At 42.3% G+C, this 20,195-nt stretch overlaps 2 protein-coding genes across 2 annotated transcripts in view; both read left to right on the plus strand.

Moving 5' to 3' along the window:
- Window positions 1-8,960, plus strand: part of LOC100469802 (olfactory receptor 2H2) — a 33,058-nt gene extending 24,098 nt beyond the window's left edge. Inside the window, exon 2 of the mRNA XM_034647257.1 lies at window positions 8,000-8,960. Within this exon, the coding sequence (XP_034503148.1) occupies window positions 8,000-8,960 (961 nt within the window). The remainder of the gene's footprint in view (window positions 1-7,999) is intronic.
- DNAH9 (dynein axonemal heavy chain 9) overlaps window positions 1-20,195 on the plus strand; it is a 1,064,222-nt gene that overhangs the window by 626,311 nt on the left and 417,716 nt on the right. The window lies entirely within an intron of this gene.

Genomic DNA, 20,195 nt, shown 5'->3' on the forward strand with positions numbered 1-20,195 from the left:
ACAAACACAAGATACCTTTCCATTTATTTGTGCCTTACACAATTTCTTTCATCAATGTGTTATACTTTTTAGAGTAGACATCTTTCACCTCCTCCTTTAAGTTTTTTCTTAAGTATTTTACTATTTGATAACATTGTAAAGAGAACCTTTCTTTTTCCAGATAATTAATCACTAGTGTATAGAAATATTACTGATTTTTGTTTGCTAACTTGTACCCTGAAACTTTACTGAATTTGTTAGTTTTTTGGCCAAGGTTTTATGATTTTCTTTATATAAAATCATGCCATCTGCAAATAGGAACATTTTACTTTTTCCTTTCCAACTCTGATGGCCTTTGTTTCTTTTTCTTGCCTGATCAGTCTGGCTAGAATTTTCAGTACTACATTGAATAAATGCAGTAAGATAGTACACTCTTTTCTTATTTTTGATCTTTGAGGAAAAGCTCTCAACTCAACCTTTCAAAATTGAGTATGGTGTTAGCTGTGGGCTTGTCATAGATAGCCTTTATTATGTCAAGCCACATCCCTTCTATACCTAATTTGTCAAGAGTATTCATTGTGTATATCCAGCAAAGGATTAATATCCAAAACATAAAAAGAACTTATGCAAGTCATCACAAAAAAATATCTGATTTACAAATGTGCAGAAAACATGAATAGACATTTTTTTCCAATAAAGACATACAAATGGATAACAAACACATGAAAAGATGCTCAACACCCCTAATCATCAAGGAAATGCAGATCAAAACCACAATGAGATATCACCTCAAATCTGTCAGAATGACTAAGATCAAAAGCACAAGAAATAACAAGTTTGGTGAGGATGTGGAGAAAGAGGAACCATCATACACTATTGGTTGGAATGTAAATTGGTACAACCAGTGGGGAAAGCAGTATGGAGGTTCCTCAAAAAGTGAAAAATAGAGCTTCCTTATGATCCAATAATTCTGCTACTATTTACCCAAAGAAAACAAAAACACTAATTCAAAAAGATATATGTGCCTCTATATTTATTGCAACATTCTTTAGATTAGCCAAGATATGGAAGAAACCCAGTGTCCACTGATAAATGAATGGATAAGGAAGATGTGATATATATACAATGGAATATTATGCAGACATAAGAAAGGATGAGATACTGTCATTTGTGACAATGCGGATGGAGCCAGAGTGTACCACGCTACGTGAAATAAGTCAGACTGAGAAAGACAAATACCATATGATGTCACTCATGTGTGGAATCTAAAGAAGAAAAAGGAATAAATAAACAAACAAAAAGCAGAATCCAACCTATAAGTACACAGAACAAACTGATGGTTGCCGGAAGGGAGGAGGGTAGGGGGATGGGGAAAATTGGTGAAAGGGAGTGGAAGACACAGGTTTCCTGTTATGGAATGAGTAAGTCATGGACAAAAAAGGCACAGCAAAGGGAATATGGTCAGTGATGTCGTAATAGTGACATGTGGGAACAGATGGTGGCTACACGTGCAATGAGCAGAGTGTAATGTATAAACTTCTTGAATGAGTCTCTTGTCCATCTGAAACTAATCTAACATTGTCACCTAAACTCAAAATTTTAAAAAAGGGGGTTTCCATCATTTCCAGATATTGAATTTTGTCAAATATTTATTCCACCTGCAGTGAATTGATTCATATAATTTCTCTTTCATTGTATTAATGTGATCTATTACTTTGATTTATTTGCCTGTATTATTTTTTTTATTTTAATATTTTTTATTATATTATGTTACTCACCATACAGTACATCCCCGGTTTCTGATGTAAAGTTCGATGATTCATTAGTGGTGTATAATACCCAGTACACCATGCAATACGTGCCCTCCTTAATACCCATTACCAGTCTATCCCATTCCCCCAACCCCCTCCCCTCTGAGGCCCCCAGTTTCTTTCTCATAGTCCATCGTCCCTCATGCTTCGTTCCCCCTTCTGATTACCCCCTATTCTTTATCCCTTTCTTCCCCCACCGATCTTCCTAGTTCTTATGTTCCATAGATGAGAGAAATCATATGATAATTGTCTTTCTCTGCTTGACTTATTTCACTTAGCATTATCTCCTCCAGTGCCGTCCATGTTGCAGCAAATGTTGAGAATTCGTTCTTTCTGATAGCTGAGTAATATTCCATTGTATATATGGACCACAGCTTCTTAATCCAGTCATCTGTTGAAGGGCATCTCGGCTCCTTCCATGATTTGGCTATTGTGGACAATGCAGCTATGAACATTGGGGTGCATATGGCCCTTCTCTTTACTACGTCTGTATCTTTGGGGTAAACACCCAGTAGTGCAATGGCTGGGTCATAGGGTAGTTCAATTTTTAACTTTTTAAGGGACCTCCACACTGTTTTCCAGAGTGGCTNCGGTTTTCCATATAGAGTATCATGTCATCTGCGAAGAGAGACACTTTGACTTCTTTTCTGCCGATTTGGATACCTTTGATCCCTTTTTGTTGTCTGATTGCTGTTGCAAGGACTTCTAGTACTATGTTGAATAATAGTGGCGAGAGTGGGCATCCTTGTCGTGTTCCTGATCTTAAGGGAAAGGCTTCCAGCTTTTCCCCATTGAGAATAATGCTTGCAGTAGGCTTTTCATAGATGGCTTTTATGAGATTGAGAAATGTACCCTCTATTCCTACACTCTGAAGGGTTTTAATCAGGAAAGGATGCTGTATTTTGTCAAATGCTTTTTCTGCATCAATTGAGAGGATCATATGGTTCTTGAGTCTTTTCTTGTTGATATGATGTATCACATTGATTNAGCTTCCAGCTTTTCCTTATTGAGAATAATATTTGCTGTAGGCTTTTCATAGGTGGCTTTTATGAGATTGAGAAATATACCCTCTATTCCTACACTCTGAAGGGTTTTAATCAGGAAAGGATGCTGTATTTTGTCAAATGCTTTTTCTGCATCAATTGAGAGGATCATATGGTTCTTGAGTCTTTTCTTGTTGATATGATGTATCACATTGATTGATTTGCGAGTGTTGAACCATGCTTGCATCCCAGGTATGAATCCCACTTGGTCATGATGGATAATCCTTTTAATGTACTGTTGGATTCTATTAGCAAGGATCTTGTTGAGGANTTTCTTGTTGAGAATTTTAGCGTCCATATTCTTTAGGGAAATCGGTCTGTAATTCTCCTTTTCAGTGGGGTCTTTGCCTGGTTTTGGGATCAAGGTAATATTGGCCTCATAGAATGAGTTTGGTAGCTTTCCTTCTGTTTCTATTTTTTGAAATAGCTTTAGGAGAATAGGTATTATTTCTTCTTTGAATGTTTGGTAGAATTCCCCAGGAAAACCGTCTGGGCCTGGAGTTTTATTATTTGGAAGGTTGTTTATCACTGACTCAATTTCTTCATAGTTAATTGGCCTATTTAAGAAATCTATTTCTTCCTGTTTCAGTCTTGGTAGTTTATAGGTTTCCAGGAAGGCCTCCATCTCTTCCAGATTGTTTAGTTTTTTGGCATATAGCTGTTGATAAAAGTTTCTAATAATCCTTGCAATTTCAATGGTGCTGGTCGTGACCTCTCCCTTTTCAGTCATAATTTTAATAATCTCAGTCCTTTCTCTTTGTTTTTGGATAAGTCTTGCCAGTGGTCTGTCAATTTTATTGATTCTCTCAAAGAACCAGCTTCTACTCCTGTTGATCTGCTCTACTGTACTTCTGGTTTCTAATTCATTGATTTCTGCTCTAATCTTGGTCAACTGCTTCCTCATGAGTGGATTAGGCCTGTCCCTCTGTTGCTGTTCTAGCTTCTTGAGGTAAGATTATAAAAACTGCATTTTGGATTTTTCTATTCTTTTGAGTGAGGCTTGGATGGCTATGTATTTCCCCCTTAGGACTGCCTTTGCAGTATCCCATAGGTTTTGGACCGTTGTGTTTTCATTCTCGTTGGTCTCCGTAAATTGTTTAAATTGATCTTTGATTTCCTGGTTTATCGAGTCATTCCTGAGCAGAATGGTTCTTAGCCTCCAAGTGTTTGAGTTTCTTTCAAATTTTTCCTTGTGGTTGAGTTCCAATTTCAGAGCATTGTGGTCTGAGAATATGTAGGGGATAATTTCGATCTTTTGGTATTGGTTGAGACCTGTTTTGTTTCCCAGAACATGGTCTATTCTGGAGAATGTTCCATGGGCATAAGAATAGAATGAGTATTCTTTGGTTCTGGGGTGTGGTGTTCTATATATATTTATGAGGTACAACTCATTGAGTATGGCATTCAAAGCCTTTGATTCTTTGCTTAGTTTTTTGCCATGGTGTTCTGTATAATTCTGAATGTGGGGTGTTGCTGTCCCCTACTATTAATGTATTTTTATCTATATTTCTCTTTATTCTGGTTAAGAGTGGTCTTGTTTATCTTGCTGCTCCCCTGTTGGGGGCATATATATTTATAATTGTCATATCCACTTGTTGGATACATCCTTTAAGAGTAATATAGTGCCGTTCTATGTCTCTAACTATAGTCCTTAGTTTAAAATCCAAACTATCTGTTATGAGAATTGCCACCCCAGCTTTCTTTTGAGGTCCATTTGCGTGTAAGATNCTACTCCAGCTTTCTTTTGAGGTCCATTTGCATGAAAGATGGTACCCCATCCCTTTACTGACAGTCTGAATGTATCTTTGGGTTCAAAATGAGTCTCTTGTAGGCAGCAGATTGATGGGTCATTTCTTTTTATCCAATCTGCAACCCTGTGGCATTTTATGGGTGCATTCAAGCCATTTAGATTGATAGAGATTATTGAGAGATTTGATTTTAATGATGTCATGTTGCCAGTAATGTCTTTGTTTGTGTCGGTTGTGATTTTCTGCTCTGTATCACTCCTGAGGCCTTTTTACTTTTATAGAACCCCCCCTTAATATCTCCTGTAGGGCTCGTTTCGTGGTTACGAAATTGGTTAATGACTGGCGATTCTGGAACGTCTTTATTTCTCCATCAATTCTGAATGACAGCCTTGCTGGATAAAGGATCCTTGGCTGCATGTTTTTCTCTGAAAGAGCTTTAAAAATGCCCCCCCAAGCCTTTCTCTCATTCCAGGTCTCTGTAGACAGGTCTGACGTAATCCTGATACCTTTGCCTTGGTACGTGAGAAATTTCTTTGCCCTGGCCGCTTTCAATACTGTATCCTTGGATCTAATATTTGCGAATTGCACTATGACATGCCGTGGCGTAGGTTTGTCCTGGTTGAGCTTGGATGGGGTCCTCTCTGCCTCTTGGACACGAATGCTTGTTTCCCTTGCTAGATTAGGGAAGTTTTCAGCTACAATTTGTTCAAATATCTCTTCTAGACCTCTGTTTTTCTCCACCCCCTCAGGGATGCCGATGATTCTGACATTGGATCGTTTCATAGAGTCAGTAATCTCCTGTAATCTACATTCGTGGGCATGGATTTTTTTAAGGCCAGCTTCTATATTCTTTTTTTCTTCTACTAACCCATCCTCCAATTCGCTAATGCGTTCCTCTGCCTCAGTGACCCTGGCCATCAGAGCCTCTAGTTTTGACTGCATTTGACTCATAGAATTTTTAATTTCTGTCAGATTCACTCTCATTTCTGCTCTTAGGGATTCTATATTCTCAGTAACATTTTCATTAATACTTTTTTCAAGTCTACTCATCATCTTGACCATTGTTGCTCTGAATTCCATTTCTGATAATTTGGTTATTACCATATCTATTATTTCTGTGGCAGAGGCCACAGACTCATTATCTTTTCTTTGCTGGGTGGGACTTCTCCTTCTCTGCATTCTGATGAGGAGAGATTGCGGGGTTGTCCAGAGCCCAAATTATTGACAGGGACCCAGGCCGTTCGCCCTCGTTTTATAGGGATTTTAGGGATGTGGTCTTCTTCTTTAAAGATTTTATTTATTTATTTGAGAGAGAGAGACAGACAGTCAGTAAGAAAGGGAACACAAGCAGGGGAGTGGGAGAGGTAGAAGCAGGCTCCCAGTGGAGAAGCCCAATTAGGGACTCCTTTCTGGAACACTGTGACCACACCCTAAGCCGAATACAGGCGCTTAATGACTGTGCCACCCTGGCACCCCGGATTGTGGGCTTCTTGATTTTTCAACCTGCCTTCTGAGGGAGGGGCCTGCGGCGCCCATACTCAGGCAACCCTGTTTGGGTAGAGTCTCTGCATCCCCTGCAAGGGGTGATGGGGATGGGCATGCTGTGAGCTGGTATTTCCAGGCTTTTGTTCTCTGGCAGCTTTCCCTGGTGGTTTGCTGTGCCTCTTCTGAGAGTCAGAGAAGCAGCGGCTGAAATTCAGCCTCTGTCTCAGAACAGAGGGATCACAGACCGTTCTCCACTGATGTTCTGGCCACTTTACCTCTGTTTCTGTTGGTGCTGCTCAACCCTGCAGCATCCCAGGATGTGCGCCCCACAGCTGGCATCCCAGCCTTCACTTCCAGGCCTGGAATGTCTCTGTCCTTGTGTTTCTATCACCACCAGCCACCAGCCACCCCGCGCCCACTCCCAGAGCTTNAGCATCCCAGGATGTGCGCCCCACAGCTGGCATCCCAGCCTTCACTTCCAGGCCTGGAATGTCTCTGTCCTTTGTGTTTCTATCACCACCAGCCACCAGCCACCCCGCGCCCACTCCCAGAGCTTCCAGTCTCAGTGCTGTCTCGAGGGTGTGGGTCCGAGGTCTGCCTGCTCCCCGGTGTAGGTGGCCCGCCAGCTGCCGGCCACCCCATGAGTGCTCCCGGAGTTCCCGGTCTCAGTCTGTTTCCAGTGAGCACACCGGAATTCCTGAGTTCCGTGAGATGCTTGGGGCGCGAGCTCCCGGCTCACGGTCTCAGTCTGCTGTCTCGAGGGTGCTGGTCTGCCATCCGGCCGCTCCCCCGTGCAGGTGGCTACCACTTCCCAGCGCCCGGACATGGTGGCTCCCTCCCCCTTCTGTTTATCTTCTGATATCTGTGCACGGTTTCACGGCTCCCCGCTTCANCTGCTGTCTCGAGGGTGCTGGTCTGCCATCCGGCCGCTCCCCCGTGCAGGTGGCTACCACTTCCCAGCGCCCGGACATGGTGGCTCCCTCCCCCTTCTGTTTATCTTCTGATATCTGTGCACGGTTTCACGGCTCCCCGCTTCATACCTCAATACTCAATGCTGGAGATGTTCATTTGTAGAGATCCAGATGTATCTTCCTGCATCTCAGGCTGATTCTGTGGATGTTCAGGCTGGTCTGGTACCTATCCAGCTCGACTCAGGGGACTGGCTGAAAAAGGGGTCCCCTACTCCTCCGCCATCTCAACTACCCCCCTATTTGCATATATTAAACCCCCCTTGCCTCCCAGGGACAAGTTCTGCTTCATTGTGGGACATGATCCTTTTAATGTGCTGCTGAATTCAGTGTGCTAGCATTTTACTGAGAATTTTTGCATCTATATTCATCAGGGATATTGGTCTGTTCTCTTTTCTGGTGGTGTCCTTATGTGGAGTTTGTATTAAGGTAATGCTGCCTCTGTTAAATGAGTTTGGGAGTATTCCCTCCTCTAATTTTTTTGGAAAAGTTCGTGAAGGTTTGGTGTTATTTCTTTTATAAATGTTTGGTAAAATTCCCCAGTGAGGACATCTAGTCCTAGACTTTTCTTTGTTGGGAGACTTTTTATTACTGATTCAGTCTTTATAATGGTAATTGATCTCTTCAGATTTTTTATGTCTTCCTGATTCAATTTTGGTAGTTTGTATGTTTCTAAAGTTCTCCATTTTATCTAGTTGTCCAGTTTGCTGGCATAAGATGTTCATAGTGGCAAGGGTTATTTTTAAATAATAACATACCACAATCTCATCTTCTAGGAGTTTGCAAGAACAGTCCAAGTTCAAAGAAATTAACATGAAAATGTCCAAAAAGGGACAGAGATAAAAGAAAAGCGAGTAAAGGCTTAGAGAAAATATTAATGAAGAAAGAGCAATTTTCTAAAATCAAGAATCACTTTTCTCTACCTCTAGTAGGTGGTATTCTAACTGATGTGCTGCTCCTTGCAGTTCCAGTTGGGCACTGGATAGACAGGCTAATGGTACCATCCCAGATGGCTTCATCCTCTTGAGCTTCTCCGATAACCCCAGGCTAGAAATGGCCCTCTTTGTGGCTGTGTCTGTGTTTTACACAGTAACCCTCGTGGGCAACACCACCATCATACTGCTGTCTCACCTAGACCCCCACCTCCACACCCCCGTGTACTTCTTCCTCACCCACCTCTCCATCCTGGACCTCTGCTTTACCACCAGCTGCATCCCCCAGATGCTGGTCAATTTCTGGGGCTCGGACAAGACCATCAGCTACATGGGGTGTGCAGTCCAGCTATACATCTTCCTGGGGCTGGGAGCTTCAGAGTGTGTCTTGCTGCTGGTCATGGCCTTTGATCGCTACGTGGCAGTGTGCCGACCCCTGCACTATGCAGTGATCATGCACCTGCCCCTGTGTCACAAGCTGACGTTCCTGGTCTGGGCAAGTGGGATTTTCGGCACCTTGGTGCAGTCTCCCACCACCATGAAACTCCCCTTTTGCCATCACCACCGGGTGGATGACTTTGTCTGTGAGGTCCCTGCACTGATCCACCTGGCCTGTGGAGACACACATGTCAACGAGCTCCAGATCTCAGTGATTGGTGCCATCTTCCTGATGGGGCCGCTTCTGCTCATCATTGTCTCCTACGGCCACATCGCCCAGGCAGTGCTGGCCATCCAGCCCCAGGAGGGCAGGAGCAAGGCCTTCTGCACCTGCTCATCCCACCTGGCTGTCGTCTTTCTCTTCTACTGCAGTGTCACTGCCGTCTACATCCGACCCCAGAGTCGCTTTTCCCAGAAGGGAGGCAAGTTCCTAACTCTTTTCTACACTGTGGTGACCCCCACTCTCAACCCCCTCATCTACACTTTGAGGAACAAGGACATAAAGGGGGCTTTCAAGAGGCTCTTATGGAAAGACAGAATGGCCAATGAAGAGTGAGGGAGGGGCCCAGACTCCAGGCGAGGTCAGCTTTTGTCCAGCTCATTTCCTCAGAGGTCTGGTATCTCATGCATGAAAACTCTCAACTATCACCTCTAGTGGAGCGGACGTTAGCCTGCTTTGTAGAGACAGTGGACGAATGAAAAGTACATTTGAGGCACCTGACAACATTATCCTTAAACAGAAACGTAAGAGTAGCATTGGTCCCTGTTGGGGACCATCAGGAAGCAGACACCACTTCCATTATTTAAAAAAAAACAAAAAAAGAGGGCAATTAGCACAAGGAATTATTAACTAGATACTGAAGGAAGGAAAAGGCAAAAAGAAGCACCCCCTAGCACTAGGGGAACACAAAGAACAGGAACTCTTAAAACTGATGGCACAGAGAAGAGGCACCTGGGAGCACACATTTGCCAACCTCCTACTTCTGAGTCAGGAGCATTGCTGGCTGGGCTGACATCATTGAGGAAACACTAGTTTTGCTCACCACCCAGTGGAGCATCTTCATTCAACTGCTTTTACCTAATATATGGCCCCTAGAGATTAAATGAACAGGAGAGAAACCAAGCAAGAAGCAAAGAGGGAAGAGCGCATCTCCTTCCCAACACTAGCCGGTATGCCACCCACCTGTCTCTATCAACCACTATGCATGAGCCTCATAAGAAATAAGCAAGGGAAGCAGAAATATGGCATACACACTCCCACACCAGCCTCACCATGAAGCTGAGTGATACGAGTGTGGGTTCAGAGCCGTAAGCCTCTGGCTTCACAAATGACACATCTCATCACTCTTGACATATGAAAGCAACCCAGAATATGGATCTAATTAAAAGGAAGGCACAACTGTGGTCCTCTTACAAATTATGCTCAGTATAATTCCCACACATCACTTTCTGTTAAGCAAGAGCTCTATGTCTGACCAGAATGATGACAAGAAGCAAGTACAGGAGTTTTCATTCTTGAAATACCTTAAAGAAAACAATAATCTCAAAACCATTACAATCTTATAGCTATAAAGGCATTCTCGCTGTGCCTGCTATGCTGGATTTATTTTAAATGAGACATTGTATTTTGAGGTAATTGTAGATGCATATGCAGCTGTAAGAATTAATAGATATCCCATAGACCCATTCCCTAGCGTCCACATCTTGCAAAATTGTACTACAATATAACAAGATAGACACTGATACACAGAAAATACAGAGTATTCCCCCCACACACAAGCATCCTTGCCATTGCCTTTGACTGCCACACCTGCTTCTCTCCCAGCCCCATCACACCTGCTTAAATCTTGGCATCAACCCATCTATGCCGTGGTTCTACATTTTGGCCAATTCCAGAATTTTATACACATAGAAATATATAGAAAGTAGCCTTTTGAGATTATCATTTTTCGTTCAGCATAATTTTCTGGAAATACATCCAGGTTGTTGTGTGTATCAATAGTTTTTTTTTCCTTTTTATTGTCAAATAGTATTCCAGGGTATTGATGTTTCAGTTCATCTAATTCACCCATTGAAAGATTCTGAGCTGTCCCCAGGTCAGGCTATCAGAATAAAGCTGCTATGAACATTTATGAACAGGTTTTGTGTGATTATTAAAATTGTGTTTCTCTGGGATAAATACTTAAGAGTGCAATTGCTGAGTCACATGGTAAACACCTGTCTAATTTTGCAAGAGACTGCCATAAGCTTTCCAGGGCAGATATACAGCTTACCTTTCCCACCAAAAATATATGAGCGATCTGGTTTTTCTGCATCCTTGCAAGCATTTGGTAGCGTTGTTGTTTTTTGTTTGTTTGTTTGTTTGTTTGTTTGTTTTGGTTTGGTTTGGTTTAGTTTTTTCTCTCTCTCTTTTTAAATTTTACCCATTCTGATAGACACCTAGGGATATCTCACTGATTTTAATTTGGATTTCTCTAACAGCTATCAATGATGAACATTCTTCATCTTTCATCCATGCATCTTCCTCAATGAATCTTACCTTTTGTCTGTTTTATAATTGTTTTCTGTTGCTAAATTTGAGATTTCCTTATATAGTCTACATGGAAGTTTCTTGTCAGACATATGGTTTGGAAATACCCATTCCCCATCTGTAGCTTGTTTTTCTTTCATCATTTTAACAAGTCTTTCATGCAGCAAACATTTTCATTTTTTTTAAGATTTCATTTATTTATTTCAGAGAGAGAGAGCACAGAGGGAAAGTGAGAGGCAGAAGCAGGATCCCCACTGAGCAGGGAGCCTGATGTGGGGCTCAGTCCCAGAACCCTGAGATCATGATCTGAGCCAAAGGCAGATGCTTAACCCACTGAGCCACCCAGGTGCCCCTTAAATTTTTTTAAAGATTTATTTATTTATTTATCCTAGAGAGAGAGCTAGTGGGGAGAGGGACAGAGGAGAGAATCTTCAAGGAGACTCTGCACTGATCATGGAGCCCAACTCGGCTCGATCTCACACAACCCGTGAGATCACGACCTGAGCTCAAATCAAGAGTCAGGCACCCAACTGACTGAGCTACCAAGGAGCCCCAAACATTTTAAATATTAATGAAATCCAGTTTGCCAAGTTTTCCTTTTATGGATCATGCATTTGGTGTCATCTCTAAAATCTCACCATGCTATCTGTCCAAACTATAGAAATTTTCTCTTATTTTTTTTAAGTTTTGTGGTTTTTCATTTTACATAAAGTCCATGATCCATTTTTTTAAAGATTTTATTTATTTATTTATTTATTCGACAGAGATAGAGACAGCCAGTGAGAGAGATAACACAAGCAGGGAGAGTGGGAGAGGAAGAAGCAGGACCATAGCAGAAGAGCCTGACGTGGGGCTCGATCCCAGAACGCCGGGATCACGCCCTGAGCCGAAGGCAGACGCTTAACCACTGTGCCACCCAGGCGCCCCCATGATCCATTTTTTAAAGATGTTATTATTTTTAAGTAATCTCTGCATCCAACATGGGGCTTGATCGTACAACCCGGAGAATAAGAGTTGCATGCTCCATCGACCGAGCCAGCCCTGCATCCCCTTTTGAGTTGATTTTTACACAAAATGTAAGGTTTGGCAGAGGTTTATTTGCTTATTTAGCTTGCGGATATCCAATTACTCCAGCATCATTTGTTGAAAAGAGCTTCGTCAGCTCCAAGTCTGAGATAGAGGAATAAAAAACAAGCAAAGAAATAGAGAACCCAGGGACCTCAGCACAGTGTCATTCCTTGTGTCCTGAGGCCCCCAGCTGGCCTCTTCTCTCTTCTTTCAGATGCTTCCTAATGTTTGTTTTATATGCAATGTGCAAGGTTTCAGTTGGAAAATTTCATCCATCTTCAGAGAAGGAATTCCACAGGACTGTTTTTAGTTAAATGTTGATATAAAAAAAGAAGTTGATAAAAGCATAACCTGCTAATGCAGGCCCCTCTGTCCAGCAGAAAAAGAGAACCCCGTCCTTGCCTGAGTACAGCACAGCCGACCTGTCCCTGCTTCCCAGACAAATGCATGTTCTCTGGGCCTGCAGCCTCCCTGCTCACTGTGGGATATGCAGAGTCAGCATCACCTGGAGCATGATAGAAATGCAGAGTCCCAGGTTCTAACCTGGACCCACCAAGCCTGAGACTTCATTTTGCCCAGTTCCTAGGTGCTATACATGAGCAGAACAACCTGGAAAGCACAGTTCCACACACGATCACCCTGACAGGGACTCTCCCTCATTACGATTTGTCCTGCGAACACTTGGCATTGCCTCAGGGCCCACTGAATCACCCTCTCCCTTCAGTCTCTATGCCTGGTCTGCTCCAGTCCCGGGAACTGCTCGTTCATCTCTGGAGGCTTGAGGAGTAGCAAATCACTTCACTAATGGAATGGGTACCATTTCTGGTGACCTATAATCTTTATAGGCAGAACTATTTGGTGTCCTTCCTTTTGCATTCTTCATCCCACTTTTTCCTCTGCCCACTTCCTTGTTCTTTCTCTTGTCTTAAACAGGTCATCAATTTCTTTTATAACTTCTTTGTTTCTGCAGTCCAAACTCAGGGGACACAACTCTGTTTTATGCTCAACCTTAGATCCCATCTAAGTGAAGTCTTCCTTGAAGAAGTAGAAGAAAGCTTTCAAGTTTTACTTGATTCCTAGAACCCCACTTATTCCCTTTATATGCTTGGTGCCAAAATTATATTACCATTTATTTGATCTTTGAATGCATTTACCTGACCTCATGACCATTTGGCTGTTGATATATAATTTAGACCTTTTTATCAGTGCCAAAGAGCATGGGTTTTCTGCACTAATTCTGCATTAGAGCATTTAGAATGTACTAGTTTGCTTGGGCTGCCATAAAAAATATGACGGTCTGGGCAACTTAAATGATAGAAAGTTATTTTGCCACAGTTTTAGAGGCGCAAAGTGTGAAATAAACATGTCAGCAGCGTTGGTTTCTCCTGAGGTCTCTCTCCTTGGCCTGTGGATAACTGTCTTTTCCTTGTGTGCACACATGGTTTTCCCTCTGCTCATGTATGTGCCCTAACCCATTGAGGCAGATATGATGACCTTTGTCATGTTTATAGATGAGGACACAGACACAGAAAGGTAAAGCAGCTCCCGGGGTCACACAGTCAATGAATGATGAGGGCACTGGCCTGTGTGGTCAGTCCAGAGATCATGATCTGGCCCCGGGCTGCTCCGTGTTGATGACCATGGTGAGGGTGTGCTACGCAGCATGCATGACCTGCGGCTCCTCTGTGGGGTGCAGTCCACAGCTACAGCAACATGTACAGTGGGACTGGGTTGGAATCAGACATTCTTCTGCTGGATGTGAGATGGGAAGGACGGAGGCAAGCAGGGAGTGCCCTCAACCCACTGACTTCCCTGTGACTCTTAGGGGGAAGCATGACCTGAACACACACCATGGTGACATGAGCAGCAAAGGTGCAAACAGGGTCTGATCAGATCCCAGGAGTTTAACGGTCTCTAGACAATGAATCTAGAAACATCACAAAATCATTTTAGAGGAAACACAAGCAAAATATCTACTGTTGAAGGGGTGCCTGGGCTGCTCAGTTGGTTAAGCAGTTGCCTTTGGCTCAGGTCATGATTGCAGGGTCCTGAGATTGAGCCATTCATCAGGGTCCCTGCTCAGCAGAGAGTCTGCTTCTCTTTTGCTCCTCCCCTGCACTCATGTGCTTTCTCTCTCTCTCAAATGAATAAGTAAAATCTTTAAAAAATATATCTCCTGCTGAAAATAGAAGAAAATTACAGAAAATTAAGCAGCAAAGAAACCGAGTCATGCAGATAGAAAACAATGACAGGCATAGAAGACTATGCCTGTCCTTTTACACAAAATTACTATCACTAAGGAAAACAGACCAAAACAGATGGATCTGGAAATTATTGAAACATAAGATGTTCCTGAAATGAAAGAGAATTGAATCTGAATATTGAAAGGCAAAAAATGAAATAGAACAGCAGTATTGAAAGAGAAGTGTTGATGAAGATAAAAAAGAAAAAAAGTAGAATCTAAAGGTAACCAGTCAGAAAAGCAATTCATCTACAGTGGAGAAGAGTCAGAACAGGCTTCAATCTCTGCATAAAATGGTGCAATCTCTACCAAGATTTACAGCTTTAATGTGCTGTCAAAACACACTGTCACTGTACGACCTAGAGGGAAACTCCACAGACAAAAAATACCATGAAGAAATCTTGAATATCTGTGTCATTATTTTGAAATTATTTATATAGATGATTGATAGATAGAGGATAGATAGTAGATAGATAATAGGATAAAATAAATATATAATGATGTATTGTGCTTAGGAACCAAGATTTTTTATATAAAGATATAAAGTCAAAGAACTTAAGAACGCTTTAATCTTAGTTTAGAACGAGAAATATCACTATCAAGTACTGACTTATTTGTTTATTTGTAAAAATAACCCAGTAGTAACCCAGGACCCACAATCCTGATCATAACCTCTAAATACCTTTTACTTTAAAAAAAAAAAAACCAAGAATTGTGAATATTAGGTCGATTCCTATTAAACCATGGAGCATAACAGAAATATCACCACCACTCCAAGTAGCAAAAACTGATGTAGGGAAGGATGTTAGGGTTCGAAGCCAAGAAAGAATTCCTGAGATTTCTTTGGTGCAAAAAGGTGATTTTATTAAAGCCCGGGGACAGGACCTGTGGGCAGGAAGAGTTGCACTGGGGTCATGAGGAGTGGCCCATTATATACTTTCAAGTTGGGAGGGGGTTAGGGATAGCGTAAGTCTCTAAGGAATTTGGAAGCAAGGTTTCCAGGACCTTGAGAGGACTAGTTATTGTTGGAAAAAGGTCATTTATTACCGTCTAATAAAACCTAGTCATGAGACCCTTCAGATGTATCAGTGGGCCATATGCTTGGGGGATGATTGACAACATGTATCTTGCGGGGGGGGTTAGAGATAAAGGAAGTTTCCAAGGGAATTTTTTTTAATTTTATTTTTTTATTATATTATGTTAATCACCATACAGTACATCCCCGGATTCCGATGTAAAGTTTGAGGCTTCATTAGTTGCGTATAATACCCAGTGCACCATGCAATACGTGCCCTCCTTACTACCCATCAGCAGTCTATCCCCTTCCCCCACCCCCTCCCCCTGAACTCTTCAGTTTGTTTCTCATAGTCCATAGTCTCTCATGTTTCATTCCCCCTTCTGATTACCCCCCTTTTCTTTATCCCTTTCTTCCCCTACTGATCACCCTAGTTCTTATGTTCCATAGATGAGAGAAATCATATGATAATTGTCTTTCTCTGCTTGACTTATTTCACTTAGCATTATCTCCTCCAGTGCCGTCCATGTTGCAGCAAATGTTGAGAATTCGTTCTTTCTGATAGCTGAGTAATATTCCATTGTATATATGGACCACAGCTTCTTAATCCAGTCATCTGTTGAAGGGCATCTCGGCTCCTTCCATGATTTGGCTATTGTGGACAATGCAGCTATGAACATTGGGGTGCATATGGCCCTTCTCTTTACTACGTCTGTATCTTTGGGGTAAACACCCAGTAGTGCAATGGCTGGGTCATAGGGTAGTTCAATTTTTAACTTTTTAAGGGACCTCCACACTGTTTTCCAGAGTGGCTGTACCAACTTGCATTCCCACCAACAATGTAGGAGGGATCCCCTTTCTCCACATCCTCTCCAACAATTGTTGTTTCTTGCCTTGTCTATCTTTGCCATTCTAACTGGCGTAAGGTGGTATCTCAGTGTGGTTTTGATTTGAATTTCCCTGATGGCTAATGATTTTGAACATTTTTTCATGTGTCTGTTAGCCATTTGTATGTCTTCATTGGAAAAGTGTCTGTTCATATCTTCTGCCCATTTTATGATTTGTTTATTTGTTTCTCGTGTATTGAGTTTGAGAAGTTCTTTGTAGATCTTGGATACCAGTCCTTTATCTGTGGTGTCCTTTGCAAATATATTCTCCCATTCCGTGGGCTGTCTCTTAGTTTTTTTGACTGTTTCCTTGGCTGTGCAGAAGCTCTTTATCCTGATAAAGTCCCATAAGTTCATTTTATCTTTTATTTCTCTTGCCTTTGGAGATGTGTCGTGAAAAAGGTTGCTCTGGCCGATGTCATAGAAGTTGTTGCCTATGTTCTCCTCTAGAATTTTGATGGATTCCTGTCTCACATTGAGGTCTTTCATCCATTTGGAGTTTATTTTTGTGTATGGTGTGAGAGAGTGGTCAAGTTTCATTCTTTTGCATGTAGCTGTCCAATTTTCCCAGCACCATTTATTGAAGAGACTGTCTTTTTTCCACCGGATGTTTTTTCCTGCTTTATCAAAGATTAGTTGCCCAAAGAGCCGAGGGTCCATTTCTGGGTTCTCTATTCTGTTCCATTGGTCGATGTGTCTGTTTTTGTGCCAGTACCATGCTGTCTTTGTGATCACAGCTTTGTAGTACAGCTCGAAATCCGGCATTGTGATGCCCCCAGCTTTGTTTTTCCTTTTCAACAGTTCCTTGGAGATTCGGGGCCTTTTCTGGTTCCATACAAATTTAAGGACTATTTGTTCCAGTTCTTTGAAAAATGTCCTCGGTATTTTGATCGGGATAGCATTGAAAGTGTAGATTGCTCTGGGTAGTATGGACATTTTAACTATGTTAATTCTTCCAATCCATGAGCATGGAATATTTTTCCATCTTTTTATGTCTTCCTCAATATCTTTCAAAAGTGATCTATAGTTTCTAGCATATAGGTCCTTTACGTCTCTGGTTAAGTTAATTCCAAGGTAACGCATGGTTTTTGGTGTTATTGTAAATGGGATGGATTCCCTAATTTCTCTTTCTTCAGTCTCGTTATTCGTGTATAGAAATGCAACTGATTTCTGGGCATTGATTTTGTATCCTGCCACCTTACTGAATTGTTCTATAACTTCTAATAGTTTGGGAGTGGATTCCTTTGGGTTTTCCATATAGAGTNATTTTTATGTTAAAGTAGACTTACAGGATCCTGGGTGTTGGGCTAAGGTTGCCTAATGCCCTCAGCAAAGTATTAACATCGAGGCGGCTGAGTTCCTAGAGGAATGTCACTCTGCCTGTTTCAAGGACTTGTCAGTGGGCTGTAAGGAAATTTAAAATTTTTTCTTCTGCCTTTGTTTCCAACATCAAAACCTATATAACATAACAAACTAAGGAGGAAAAATAAGATGTAGGAGGATGAGAAGGAAGATGCAACATTGTTATTACTTGGAGCTATTATCTGTATAGGAAAAATGAGTATATCACTGGGTGAATCCACTAGACAAACTACTAGAACATTAAGACACCACAGTATAACTGTTTGACTAAGGATAAAGAGGAAATATTTACATAGTAACCTACTATTTAAGTAGTAGTTTATTTATATTTACAAATAAATATATGTATCACTTTCACAATCCAGCAATGACATTACCCAGTCAACCCACCCAGCTGAAGCCAGGAATAGAAGTGTGGTTGTGTGGGACAGATCTATAAAGGACCCTCTTCTCTGACAGTTTAGAGCCCTACGAACAGCACAGGAGACCAACAAAATTTCTGTGAATGTTCTATCAGCAGAAACACTGATGGAAAATGTAAGGAGGCAGACACAGAATGAAATGAAGGAAGGCTGTCAGTGTAAGATTCCTCACACAGAAAAAGGGCCAACCAAGTTATATGTCTGGGAATACGCATTATTCTTCAAGATAAGAAAGAATAATCCCAGAGGTGGTCCTAGTTTAACAAGGCTGCCACTGGCATCAGTGATGAGGTTGGGGAATATAAGTGAGGTTCAGCAGGGTGGAGTCCGGAGCCAACAACCAAGAAAGAATTCTTGAGGTATCTTTGGTTCAAAATCATGGTTTATTAAAGCAGGGGGACAGGACCCATGGGCAGAAAGAGCTGCTGCCCTGGGGTTGTGAAAAATGGCCCATTATATACCCTCAAGTTGGGAGGGGGTTAGGGATAGCGTAAGTCTCTAAGGAATTTTGGAAGCAAGGTCTCCAGGACCTTGAGGGGGCTAGCTGCTGTTGGGAAAAGGTCATTTATTACTGTTTAATAAAACCTTAGTCATAAGACCCTTCAGATGTATATCAATGAGCCTGATGCTTGGGAGATGATTGCCAACACATATCTTGGGGGGTGGGGGGTTAGAGATAAAGGAAGTTTCCAAAGGAATTTTTATATGTTAAAGTAGACTTACAGGATCTTGGTGGAGGGGAGGGGGTCAGGCTAGGACCGCCTTTTGCCCTTAGCAAAGTATTAACATCAAGGCAGCTGAGTTCCTAGAGGAATGTCACCATGCCTGTTTCAAGGACTTGTCAATCGGCTGCGGGTAGTAAGGACTGTTTCTTTGTCCTTTAGGGCAGCCAGGAGTGCCTGAGGAATGTTGCATACATCCCATGGTGGGGGGGGGTAGCAGGGTGTCAGCTTCTGCTTTGTCTTCAGCTTGCCTTCTGTTCCCTCATCATCAGGACCCAGTGGGCACAGGTTCAGAGGTGGGACTGTCCCTTCCTCAGTCCCAGGGAGTGGACAAGGAGGGCAGAGCACAGCCAAAGAGGATTATTCTCAAGCCATCAAATCTAATGAAATCTGCCCAGCCAGGTTGCATACTTGCTTGGAACCAAGGACCCCTGTTTCCCTTCTGATTTCTCTCCCTTGGAATGGGGGTGTTTATCTTATGCCTGCCCCCTCATCATATTTGGGAAGCACATGGCACGATGTCTGGCTTCACAGATTCACACCTGGAGAGGATGAATCACCCCTCAGATCTCACTTATATCTGATTTGGATGCTATTCAGACAAAATGGGAGGCTGAACTAGATTAAGACTTTGGAGGATGTTGGGAGACAGTGAATATATTTTACATGTGAGAAGAAGATGAATCTGAGGAGAGAGCACATTTATGAGTTGAATTGTGTTTCCCAGAATTCATATATTGAAGTCCCAATCTCTACAACTTCAAAATGTGACCTTATTTGGAAAAACATCATTGCAGTTGTAACTAATTAAGATGAGGACATACTGGCATAGGGTGGATCTCCTTCTTTCCTACAGATATCTCTTGAAGTTTGGTTACTGGGAAAGCTTCCACTGAATGCCTCGATTCTGAGAGTGAGTGGTACCATTGTAGCCCAACTGTACATTTTGCGGTTACGGATTGTACCTAATTTGCTGGGGCTGCCACAAACAGCATGGTATAAACAATAGACATGTATCATCCCACAGTTCTGGAGGGTAGGAATCTGACAGTGGTAGGCCAGCCAAGTTGCGTCCTCTTAGGGCAATGGGGAAGAATCTGTTCCATGTCTCTCTCCTAGCTTCGGGTGGTTTGCAGGAAATCCCCAGCATTGCATGGCTGGTACATCTCTGCCTTCATTCATCCTCACATGGTGCTTTCCCTGCATGCAAGTCTGTGTTCAAATTCCACTCTTTTACATTAGATCTTGTTAGGTATAAATGGGACTCCTCCCATTCCATGTGTTCTCATCTTGGCTAATTACATCTGCAATGGCCTTATTTCCAAACAAAGTCATGCTCTGAGGTACTGGGGATGAGGATTTTAACATATGAACTGGAAAGGCCTGGGGTAGGGGTGCAGGGGACACACTACACCTGGTAACAAAAGGAAACAAATACAAGGGAAGCCTACTGGACTGGCCCCTACAGCTAGATGCAGGGGCTCAGTCCCAGCATGGCCTTCTGAAAGACTTGTAGAATGTATCTCAGAAAGGGAGTAGAAAT

This window comes from Ailuropoda melanoleuca, chromosome 17 (genome assembly GCF_002007445.2).
Source record: "Ailuropoda melanoleuca isolate Jingjing chromosome 17, ASM200744v2, whole genome shotgun sequence".
NCBI lineage: Eukaryota > Metazoa > Chordata > Mammalia > Carnivora > Ursidae > Ailuropoda > Ailuropoda melanoleuca.